At 41.4% G+C, this 12,283-nt stretch overlaps 1 protein-coding gene across 1 annotated transcript in view; it reads left to right on the top strand.

The window, feature by feature from the left end:
• The window catches only part of LOC144226736 (lipoxygenase homology domain-containing protein 1-like), a gene marked incomplete at its 5' end in the record, with an annotated part of 224,823 nt that overhangs the window by 192,538 nt on the left and 20,002 nt on the right, over positions 1-12,283 (top strand). Inside the window, 3 exon segments of the mRNA XM_077758257.1 lie at positions 9,453-9,470; positions 9,473-9,522; positions 9,524-9,607. Coding sequence (XP_077614383.1) covers positions 9,453-9,470; positions 9,473-9,522; positions 9,524-9,607 — 152 coding nt within the window.

Here is a 12,283-nt window from a genome sequence, read left to right as displayed (position 1 = left end):
GTCAGGCTGGATAGAGTCCTAGGGACACTTGAGGGTTATATATTTTTTTAATTTAGTAGCACAGAAAGAATGCTCTTCTTTGCAGTTGGCACTTACACGCTGAGCCAATTAATTTTGTGACTTTGCCTCTTCTTTTCAAAAGATCGCTGGAATGTTTTCAAAAGAAAAGGGTTTTTGTGAGACTATTAGTCTATAAATCATCATTCTTTGGGGACCGAGCTGGCTGGCTGGTGGGATCGGAGCAGTCTCCTCATGGAGACCAGCGCTGCCAGGCTGGGCCGGTTCACGTGCACGACTTCCACACCTTCCTCTGATTTGCTCACCATCCGCCATGTTTGTAGGGAAAGGGCACCAAGAGCTTCTTATTGCCATTGCTTGGTTGTCCTTGGTCATTGACAGCCTGGTCGGCATGCCCCGGGCTGAAAAGAATGCCAACTCAGCTCACAGCCTGTTCACAGGGTCTGGCTCCAGGTTTTCTTCAGGAGGGACCCATGATAATGGGAGGGGAGATTTGGGGCCACAGCTGTGGCTGAAGAAAGGTGTGACGCTAAGTTTTGGTAAGCCAGCAGGATGCGTGCCTAGTGGTTTACTTCCAATCAAGAAATAACTACCTGAGAATGTATGGAAGCTCCATCATAAAAGAAATGTGTCTCCTTTAAAATATTTGTATTTATCAGACTTCCAGCAGTGAGAAAGTCCGTGTCTTTCTGAATACTTCCTGACAACCTGCAGCAAGTTTTGGATGATAACAGCTGAGCTCAGTTTGGAAAAACAAACAAGCTTTCTTTTATGCTTTAGGTTTGCCACCATACCTGTGCTCGAGGGGAAAAACGTGGGCTTCAGAGGCAGACAGACCCTCTCACTGATGAGACGTGTGATGCTCAGAGAAGCAAAGTCTGGCTTCCAAACCTCAGTCTCAATTACGGGCTTTGTGAACTGGGGCAAGTTACACATGTTTTCTCAGCCTCACTTAGTTTGTGAAATGGAACGAATAGTATTAGAGTGATCGCCATCTATTCACTATCCACCCCAGGACATTTCTGAGAAAGAAAGGCTCTAAGAAAGCACAAGAACAGTCAGCATCAACGGGGACCATTCCAGCCAAAGTAGACATGTGACCACCCAGGGGGTTTCCATCGGGAGGGTAGGAATATGGTATTTGTCACCAAATTCAATACAATTTGTCACCAAATAGGTGCTCAACACACACTAAATTCATCTCTTTGTCCTCTCCCTTCAACTTGTCTTTCCCTTCTGCTTTCTTCATACCATTCAGCTGGTACCATGATAGGAAGTCAAACACAAATAACAATTTGGGATTAGGACAGGCGATTATTCTCAACCCCAGAGCCAGAGTGGCCCTCTTAAAATATCAATCAGATTATTGTCACTCTTTAGCTTATGACACTCCCAGGTTTCCCTGCTTACTAAGAGTAAAAGCCAAGGTTGCCACAATTCCTACCAAGCCTGCTTACCCTCTCCCCAATGCCAGCATCAGTGTTCCTTGATAGTGCCAGGCAAGCTGTCCCCTGAGCTCTTATGCCTCTGATCTTCTTCCCTGTTAGTCTGTACCTTCCCCAGACCTCTACATGGCCAGCTCCTACACCTTTGGTCAGGTTTCTGGCCCAAGGGACCATCTCAGTGAGGCCTTCCTGGAGATCTTCTATAAAATACGAAGGAATCCTACTTCTTTCCCACCTGGGCATGTCTCTCTACAGCTCAGAGGTATTTCTTTTTCAGCAATAAGATCAGTATTTTCAACCAAGAGGTGCATGAAGATTCAGTCCTAAAACCACCAAAGTACGTGGTCTTGGTCCACAAACCTTCAGCGCAGACTGAAGTGTCTGCACATGTTTAACACTGAATCTCATTTACCATCTGTTTCTGAGATCGGATTTCTTTGGGCAGTTTGTATCAACATGATCACACTGTGATGAGTGCTGAGAAAGCTTAATTCTTGGTGACCTGAGAGAAAGCACTGAAACAGTCCATTAATTAAATCAAATTAAAGCTTCAGCTGAGGGGTTTGTCTTAGGGAAGTTCAGCTGTGCTGCCTGAAGATCTCTACAGGTACCGGAGCGAATGCTCATACCCCGGAGGTGGTGCAGGCAGCCTTCAGTTCTCGGCATTGCAGGTGTCTCGTGCAGAGATGAGCTGCCTCCCACGGGGCCGACTGCAAAAGACCGTGGAAGGCCAAAGCCATTCACTATTACCTAGGAACATTTGAGCATAATGACTAACAACATGGCACCATGAAGTTCCCCCAAACATAGATAATTACATTTCATTTTTCTGATTAGGAAAGTCTTCAGCAGAAAGACAACTTACATTCACTAAAAATATTGTGTGCCCTTTGACAGGGATGGGGGCACAAATCAAAGTTCATGGTCTTCTAAGTTTTTTCCGTAGACTCTGTGATTATTTGTTTATGACTCAGGTTGGTAGACCTGAGATGTTTTGAGAGTTTGTCTCCCAGGATGGAGAAAAGGGCACTGAGAGATCATGGCCCCAGGCTCACTTGCTAGCTGGAGACAGTTGGGACACCACTTGGCCCAGAGACTATTTGGCACCACCATCTCTAGATTGGAGAGCTAAATATTTGGAAGGGCCTGGGCATACCATCTTCCAGTTAGGAACCTACTTAAGATGTAAGGTCCCATGCATTTTACTGAAGTATGTTATGCCCAACACAAGGCATGAATCTGTGTGTGTCTGTGTCCATCTACACACATTTGCACAGAGACATGTCTCTCTTGAGTAGGTCCCAAAAGTCACCACCCAATGAAAATTTGAACAATGTACCCTGAGAGGAGAATGGAAGTCTAGAACATTAGGGATACAGCTAGAAGAATGATATTTTTATGGACCTGGAATTTTTTTGGCAGGATAGTGAGAACTCCTGGATGATTTGTATCAAAAGAGAATAACATCACCAGGCCATACTGCACAAGGAAGATGAGGCAGCATTTCAAATGAGCTCAACTAGGAGGTGTTGTTCACACAAGTTCGGCAGGGAGGGCTTGACCATGCCAGTTCCCTGTCCCCCTTCCCTTCTTCAGTCTCTTCCTGGGACTGCTGGTCCTCCCTGGACATTCTAGGATCAGAGTCTGGAAGGCCAACTTCTCTCATCCACTCCTACACATACTGATCTAGGAAAAAAAGCCCAGTGGCTGGGAAGGTGGTCTTGGTTTAAGGCACAGTTCTGAGTGTGGAGCAACCACAGCCCATTCTATATGGTTCTTACTGGAGCAGTTCTTTGGCCAACCAGTGGAGATCAGTACACAGCACTTTTGGATGGATGGATGGATGGATGGATGGATGAATAGGCATTCATGTATTCAGTACTATTCAGTAAATATTCACATGTACTAGGAGCTAGGGGTTCAGAACTGAAAAAAGACAGGAGTCCTGCACTCACAACATGTGAGATTGAGGAGACCGAGATGCCCAGTCCACAGGTAAGTGCATTCTTGGGGGCAGGGGTGTGTTCAGTGAGAGGGCAGGCCATGGCTTTGGATTACAGACAAACCTGTGAACACAGCCATTGCTTGATATCGCATTGGTTATTTCAGGTGGCTTTCATAGAAGAATCACCAAATAGTCATTCATGATTTATTTAAAATCATCCTGAATTGAGAAAGTTGTTTCCCTTTAGGGCATTCCTCTGGCAAAAGCTGCTTTAATCTAGAGGACAATGTCCTGGTGCAACTGTTTTATTATGACGTTCTAATACTGATGAATGGCAGATTGTGGGATAAGGCAGGAGCCTGCTTCTTTCCATATTTACTTCTGGGGCTGACTTTATTTGGTCAGCGTTACTTCTTTAGTTCAGTCTTGACTGGCTTAGTGGTGGTCCTTTCTTCCTGAACCATACACTGGGCCTCCATGACCCTTTGAATGTATAGACACAGTGTTAAGTCTGATGGCAAAGGACCCTCAGTTTTGCAAATAAACTTCTGATGCCTAAATATTTAAAACACTCCATTCCAGTAGCTTTGTGAGAAGGCTTCCTCATCACCATTTTACCTGATACCTTGGGTAATCAAGAAATGGGCCACCAAAGGAATGAAAAAGTTCTTGGCATGATAAAAGATTAAGAGGCAATCCTTCAAATGGAATCAAGATGCAAATTACAGAACTGTACTACATATATTTTATGAACAGTTAATTGGATCCAATTCCTTTACATGTTCATTCAAAAAATCAGGCCCAGCTATGTGTTTGAGATGATCTTTCTAGAGAGTGTCTAGGTTATTCCCTCTGCATTGTTTTTATCATCATGTCATGGATTTGAACCTTCACAATCAAAACCTTGAGGAGTGCAAAAATACAACTTTTGTCATGCCCCATAACTGACTAAAATCATAGCTTTCCTTTTGGAGTGGTAAAAATATCCACTATCTTGATGGTGGTGGTAGTTACAGGACTTCCAAATATTTCTCAAAACTCCTCAAACTATATACCTTAAAAGAATGAATTTTGCTACATGGAAATGCTATCTCCACAAACCTGACTTAAAAATAACCCAAGCCCCTATGGCCACGGATGATTGAAATCTTAATTGTTTTAACTCAAAATAAGCTTAGTCACTTCCAATATAAAGCTTGGTTTATTTTGGTCAGAACTTCGTCTATTCAGAATTCTCATTCTGAACCCATCCCTACTTCGTGTGGATACCTTAGTTCCTGGATGTCACGCTCAGATGTGATGAGGACTCTCAGTGTGGCCATCCCTGAGCATCTTATTTTACTTTGTCTTTAGGTGTCACCTCCTCCCTCCTAACTTCTGCTGAAGGAACACGCCTCCTACTGTGACTTTCCGTCTCCTAAACGTCCTGTGAAAAATCACATTTGAGGGATTTGTTTCAGCCCCTCCAGCCATGTGACATTTTTAGTATATCCTTGTGGCTGAAGACTAGGGGTGCCTGGGTGGCTCACTGAGTTAAGCGTCTGACTCTTGATTTCGGCTTAGGTCATGATCTCATGGTTTGTGAGATAAAGCCCCCTCTGGTCTCTCTGCTGACAGTGTGGGGCCTGCTTGGTATTCTCTCTCTCCTTTGCTCTCTGCCCATCCCCCGCCCCCTGGCTTGTGCTTGCTCTCAAAAATAAATAAACATGAATTATTAAAAAAAGAAATTATATCCCGTGAAGAACAAATATATATAATATTATATATATAACAAACATATATAATATTATATATAACAAATATATATAATATTATATATATATAAAATATATATATATAGTAACTCTATGCTTGCTGCAGTGAACAGAGGCTAAGGAATCCAAGATTTCTTTCTTTTCTTTTAATGTTTGTTTATTTGTTTTCAAGAGAGAGCAAGCACAAGGGGGAGAAGAAGCAGAGATAGAGGTTGAGAGAGAGAATCCCAAGCAGGCTCTATGCTGTCACTACAGAGCCCAATGCGGGGCTCAGCCTCATGAACCATGAGATCATGACCTGAGGTGAGATCAAGAACTGGGTGCTTCATGTACATCAATGTTCATAGCAGCACTCTCAACAATAGCCAAAACATGGAAAGAGCCTAAGTGTCCATCAATGGACGAATGGATCAAGAAGATGTGGTTTATCTATACGATGGAATACTACATGGCAATGAGAAAGAATGAAATCTGGCCATGTGTAGCAACATGGATGGACCTTGAGGGTGTTATGCTGAGCGAAATAAGTCAGGCAGAGAAGGACAGATACCATATGTTTGCACGTGTAGGAGGATTAGGAGGAACTTAACGGAGGACCATGGGGGAGAAGAAGGGGGGAAATAGTGGGGGAGAGGGAGAGAGGCAAACCATGAGAGACTCTTGAATGCTGAGAACAAACTGAGGACTGATGGGTGTGGGGGGGGGAGGGGGGAGATGGGCTGGAGGAGGGCACTTGTGGGGATGAGCACTGGGTGTTATATGGAAACCAACTTGACAACAAACTATTTGTTAAAAAAAAAAAAAAAGAATTGGGTGCTTAACTGACTGGGCCACCCGGACGTCCCAAGATTTCTTGAAAGACAATCTTAAGGATACTGTTAATGGAGATGTTAATGCTTAGAGTGGAGGCTGATAAATCATCATTAACAAATGCTTGCACAGATTCTGGTCCAAAATGATGTTTGAGGTGACAAATCTCAGCCTACAGGTGAATATCTGAGAGATTTTTGTGTCACTAATGAGATGATGTTAAATCTTAGGTGTGTCACAGGTGTATAAGCCTGAAAATTGCTGAGGTTTGGCAGTGGTGCGTGTGCCACATATTCCTTGAAAGATGGGAAAATTTTGAAATGACAATAAGTATAAGTAAATATAAGGAGGAGAGGGTTGAAAGTGACGACATTGTGGGGTACCTCGGTGGCTCAGTCGGTTGGGCATCCGACTTCGGCTCAGGTCATGATTGTACGGTTGGTGGGTTCAAGCCCTGTGGTTGGGCTCTGTGCTGACAGCTCAGAGCCAGGAGCCTGCATCAATTCTGTGTCTCCCCCTCTCCGTGCCCCTCCCCAGCTCACACTCTGCCTCTTTCTCTGAAAAATTAATAAACATTAAAAAAATTAAAAAGAAAGAAAGTGATGACATTGAGGACACAAGTGAGAAACATAAGCCTCCCTCCCCTCAAAATGGTGACAATGTATAATTAGCTATGAAATGACTTTGATGAAAGCTGTGGCAGACAGACAGACAAGCATGCTCTTCGGTGCTTAGGGCAGACTTTGTCAGAGCCTCACAAGCAACTGAAGCTCCTAATTGTCAGAAAGAAAAATTGAGCATCAACTATACTAAAAAGGACATTAAGAAAATTGGGGGCAGAAATATCCAATATTTATGGATAAATTAAACCAACAAGTTAAATCTTTTGGTATTTTAGCTAAATCATGGTGATAGGTATATTAATAATTACTTAAAATCTGGTGCTTTAAGAATGGTTAATTGCAGCCAGAATGATTAGTAATACTTGTCCTTGAACATGTTCAAGTAAAATGATCTCTTCCATTCTGTGTAATATCCATATCTAGAAACCCAGCCATATATTTTTCAAGTATTTGATGTTAATTATAAATTTTCTTCTAACTCACATCTTCAATGTACTGTTGCACTCCCTCAGGATGTCACCTCCCTGTGGTGATGTGTGGGGTGTCCATCTCTTAGAATAGAGATAATTTGTTAGCCTTCTACATTTTACAACAGTGCATGTCTTTTAGCTAGAACGTAGGTCCCTGCCTTTAAATCAACAACACTGAGACCTGAATTTCATGTCCAAGGATAGAGACTGAACAAAGGAGTCTCTGAGATTTTCACTTGCTAAGAATTGTTTAAAACACACAATAGTTTAAGGTGTATCTAAGCAACATGTTTACTAAGCATTCCTTAAAGTCTCCCTTTGCATGAAGTTAATGGAAGAATTTTGTATTGTCTTAAAGATCATGAAAAAGTTTGGAGTTCAAATCTATTGTTGTGAATTTAGTATTAAAAGAAATCTACATGCCTTTGCTGCAGAACTACAGCAAATATTTAGTGAATTATGTAATACTGTACAATTAAAGTAGAGTCAATGTCAAAGATTTCAGCAAAATATCTTTTTTTTTTTTCTGGGTGGGATTATATGGTTTCTTTCCTTTTCTTTTTTTAAAATTTTTTTAATATTTACTTTTGAGAGAGAGAGAGAGAAAGTGAGAGACAGAGCATGAGGGAGGGAGGGGCAGAGAAAGAGAGAGAGAGGGAGAAACAGAATCCAAAGCAGGCTTCCAGGCTCTGAGCTGTCAACACAGAGCCCAACATGGATCTTGAACCCACAGACCCCGAGATCATGACCTGAGCTGAAGTCAGACACTTAACTGACTGAGTCACCCAGGTGCCCCTTTTCTCTTTAAATTTCTAATTCCAACTACATAACTCTTTGATGTAGTTGAGAATAAAATTTAGTGCTCAACTGTGACATCCATTTTGTTCTAAATATGTGGTACATTTAACTGTCTTTGAATTTTAGATGACAAGCAATTTTTGGGGGGATGCATATGTATTAAACTTAGTTTATAGCAGTTCCTGGGAACATAGTGTTAAGAAATATTTCAGGCGTGTGCAGGTAGCAGGCCAGGTGCATGATTTTATCATGGGGCAAGGGATACATTGGTTGTACAGTATGTGCACTGTTGAGGGAGGGCTGAGTGTTATTCTTTGTGCTCTAAGTAAATGATCTCTGTCCTAAATAATTTTTGATAGGTCCTCTTTAAGACCTTTAACAATTGATTATTTTTTTACTTTAGATGTGTTTTAATATTTTGAATATCATGTTTTTTTAAAAGTTGTCAACAAGTTCACCTTTCATCTGAAATATTGAAAACACTCTCAGTAAACAGAAGCATGGCTTCCCTATAAAGACTTCTGATCATGCTTGTCCACGTGGGTTTTCATGAAGAATTCTATCATTAGTTTGGCGTAATTCAGATCAGGCAGTTATCCAGGTTGTAAGATCAGATCTTCTTTATAGGAAGTTTAAAAGATTTCCTTGGTTGTCCTAAATTCATGAGAAATGTTCTAATTTTCTGCTTAAGCTCAGCTGGGTTTCACTCTGGGGTATTTTGGAATATGTAAGACTGCACAAAGAGACTGATTTATCTTCTCTGCTTACACCATTTCCCAATATACCACATTTGTCTTTCTAAAGGTCAGGCACAATGGAAACCGGCAATGTTTCTCACTTACCTTGTTTTCTTACTTGTTGGATTTTCATGTCTGAGCTCTTTGGAAAATGTTAATGTGAATTTCTATAAATGCAACTGTTCAATTGCACAGAGTACAAGTTATCAAGCATTTTAGGACTTGGAATAAAACGTATTTGTTGTGTCCAAGATATTATTCACAGTAGTCCTATCAGCAAGAGCAATCTCTTTTTCTAATTAGTGACTTCTGCCAGGGTCTCAGAAATGGCCTTAATTCTAAGGTCAAGGTTAGTGGATTATAATATGCTGGTACCTTATTGGCCCCCGTTTAAAAAATTATATTTAAATTTGCATCTCTCTAAGATCTTTGAATTTCTTTCTCTCTCAAGAGCGCTGTTAACAATCTCCATTATGTCAGTAGTGATCTCCATGAAGTAGCAGCATGAGTGGTTCAGCTGTGATTAGAACAGCCTAACTTCGGGGGGAAACTTGCCACTTTCAGCTAATTAAGAGAGAGGACATTGTTTTTTTAAATACAACTTTTCATAATATCTGCGAAAGTATAGTGGTTAATGAAAGTGCGTAATTGCTAACAATAATTATTTCAGAACAGTAGCTGAGAGTGTGTTTGAAAAGATGTCCATGGGAGAAGAAGAGCTGGGTCCAACCGTCACAGAGAAACTCATGTCAACTAGATTAGACAACATTCCGGTTGCTTTTCAGGGTGTCTAATGCATTCAAGGAGAAAAATAAAACGTGAGAAAGATAACAGCAGATTCTGACGTTTCAGTGGTGGTTTATGAGATCTACAGTATACGGGCAGGAAGCCAGGTGCGGAGACAGAGTCTAACGTACTGATCCAACCTCATTGGTGCCAGAGGAGATTCAGGGAGTCGGCGGCTTCACCAATGCAAAAATAACAAAGTCAAGTTTCGACGTGGACAGGTAATAGAAAGATCCTTATCGATTCTTCCCTACCACCCCTCCTCTACTTTTTTTTTTTTTTTTTTNTCCCACCCCCCCCTCTCTTTTTTTTTTTTTTTTTTTTTTTTTTTTTACTGAAAGACACACAGAGATTTCCAGAGGGACTCATTGGCTACCAGTTAGGAAGTAAAGGGAGGTGCAGTCTCTTCTCAGTGTGCGTGGTTGTCTCTGGAGCTGAATGGAGGTAGGCTTACCCAGGGACAGGGCAACCCTAAGTAACTCCTAGTTTTTTCTATTAAAAAAAAAACACAAACCAAAACCAAAACAACCAAGATTCTGCTTCTAGCTAGGGCAGTCTGGTTTGTAACAAAGTAACTATCTTGCTGACAGCTAGAAACATTTGATAAATACCTTATAAAATTGATTTTGAAGGCATTGGGCAGCGGCTGAGGCAGGTAGGGTATGAAGGTACAAAATCCTGGAGAGAAAGGAGGTGCGGGGGAGAACCCTGATATTCAGGACAGCATTCTACCATTTGTAAGTGGAAGCTAAGAAGCAAGAAACCAATTGGAAAGGGGCCCCGGAGAGCCCCAGATGCCATGCGGAGATTTAGAAGGTCTCAAAGGATTCTGTCTGGACGTAGCCGTAAAGATAGACTTTCGTAAACTCCCACTTGATAAGTGAGACCTTCCTGTGAGTTTTCCCAGAGCAGCGGCTGAGGCAGGTCCTGTGGGTGGTTAATGGGGGAGGTGATCCTGGGAAGCACAGAAGGAGTGAATGGAGAGGAGAGAAGGAAAGAGGAGGAACCAATTTAAGTATACATTCTAGAGGTCACCTCTGTTGCCAGCAGGCACCAGAACCTTGAGGGCCCCCACCGACAGCTCTAATGGCAGTGGTGGCTAAAGCATTCTAGCAGGTTGGGGTACAGTCCCAGGACCATGCAGAGTCCTGCTCTCTTGTTTACTCCATCTGCAGCCCCAGCGCACAGCAGACCCCCAGGGGCCCAAGGCAAGACCTCCGCTGAGAACGTGACAAAATAATATTGAGAAGTTTTAAAAAGTCATAACTTAATAGAGCTATACTATGTTCCTGGATTGAATGCTTCAATTTTATCATGTTCTCACTTTTTTCCTAATTGATCCACAGTTTCAATGCAACACCAGTCACAATCCCATAGCTTGCAATCTAATTCTAAAATGTATGTGGAAGTGCAAAGAGTCAAAGACACCCAAAATAATCTTGAAGACGATTAATCTTGAGTGGAACAAAGCTGGGGGGCTCACACTACCAGATATTGAGATTTATTGTAAAGTTAAAGTTATTGAGACAGCAGTGATTGGTACAAGGCAAGAAAAATAGGACAAAGGAACAGAATTGAGCCAGAAGAAGATTCACATGTCTTGATGGGCACCATCAAGGCAGTAAATTGGATATCATCATAGAAAAAAAACAGAAATTTATGAGCCCTATTTTCCACTAAACCCCAAAGTCAATTTCATGCAAATTTAGGTCCAAATGGGAAAAGTAAAACAATCAAGTTTCTAGAAGATAATATAAGAGAAAAATTCTCTGTGATCTTGGGGCATAGGCTAGGATTTTTTTTTAAAAAAGGTTTTAATGGTGGTAAAATATGCATAATATGAAATTTACCACTTTAACAATTTTGGGGGAGGTAGGAGGGGAGAGTGCATGCGAATGAGCTGGGGAGGGGCAGAGGGAGAGCAAGAGAATCTTAAGCAGGCTCCAGATAGTCTTGATCTCACAACCATGAGATCATGCATGATCTGAATGGAAATTAAGAGTTGGTCACTTAACTGACTCAGCCATCCAGGTGCCCCACCAGAACTTAAACAATTTTAAAGCAGCAACGAGTACATTTGTTCATGCTGTTATCACTACCACCCAGTTCCAGAACAGTTTTCCTCTTGCAGGATCCAAACTATACCCATGAAGTGATCAATCCCATTTTCCTCTCTCTTTCCGCCTACCCAGCCCCCGACAACCACCATTCTACTTTCTGTCTGTATGAATTTGATTCCCTTATGTACTTCCTCTAAGTGGAATCACAGAGGATTCCTCGTTTTGTGACTGGCTTAGTTTACTTAGCACAATGTCTTCATTGTAGCCAATGTCAGAATTTCCCCTTTTTTAAGGCTGAGTAATATTCCATTGTGTGTATATACAACATTCATTCTTTTATCCATTCATTTGTTTATCCATTCATTAGTATGAATTGGATTGCTTCCACCCTTTAGCTCTAGCGGCATTGTGAATAATACTGCTATGAATATGAGTGTATGCATATAGACTAAGATTTCAAAGACAAAACAGAGAAAGCACTAAGCATAAAGGAAGAAAGATCAATTTACACCATTTTAATGAAGACTTCTTTTCCTTAAGGCACAATCAAGAGTGTAAAAAGGCAAGTCAACAAGCAGGAACAAGATATTGTAAAATATATCCTGGCAAAGGACTTGTTTCCAAACTATATATGGAACACCAGCAGACCAACAAGGAAACAAAGAGCCCAATTTAAAACAGAAGCATGACACATGAATATGCCCTTTCTAAAAAGAGGATATCCAAACAGTCAATAAAATGAAAAATGTACCCAACTTTGGTAGTCATCAGGAAAATACAATGAAAACCATAATGAAGTGTCAAGGTACATGATCAGAGGGCTCGAACTTCAAAAGA

Source organism: Crocuta crocuta, unplaced genomic scaffold (assembly GCF_008692635.1).
Source record: "Crocuta crocuta isolate KB4526 unplaced genomic scaffold, BGI_CrCroc_1.0 scaffold338, whole genome shotgun sequence".
Lineage (NCBI taxonomy): Eukaryota > Metazoa > Chordata > Mammalia > Carnivora > Hyaenidae > Crocuta > Crocuta crocuta.
The sequence above is the reverse complement of the archived record's forward strand: the minus strand, read 5'-3'. Positions and strand labels throughout refer to the sequence as shown.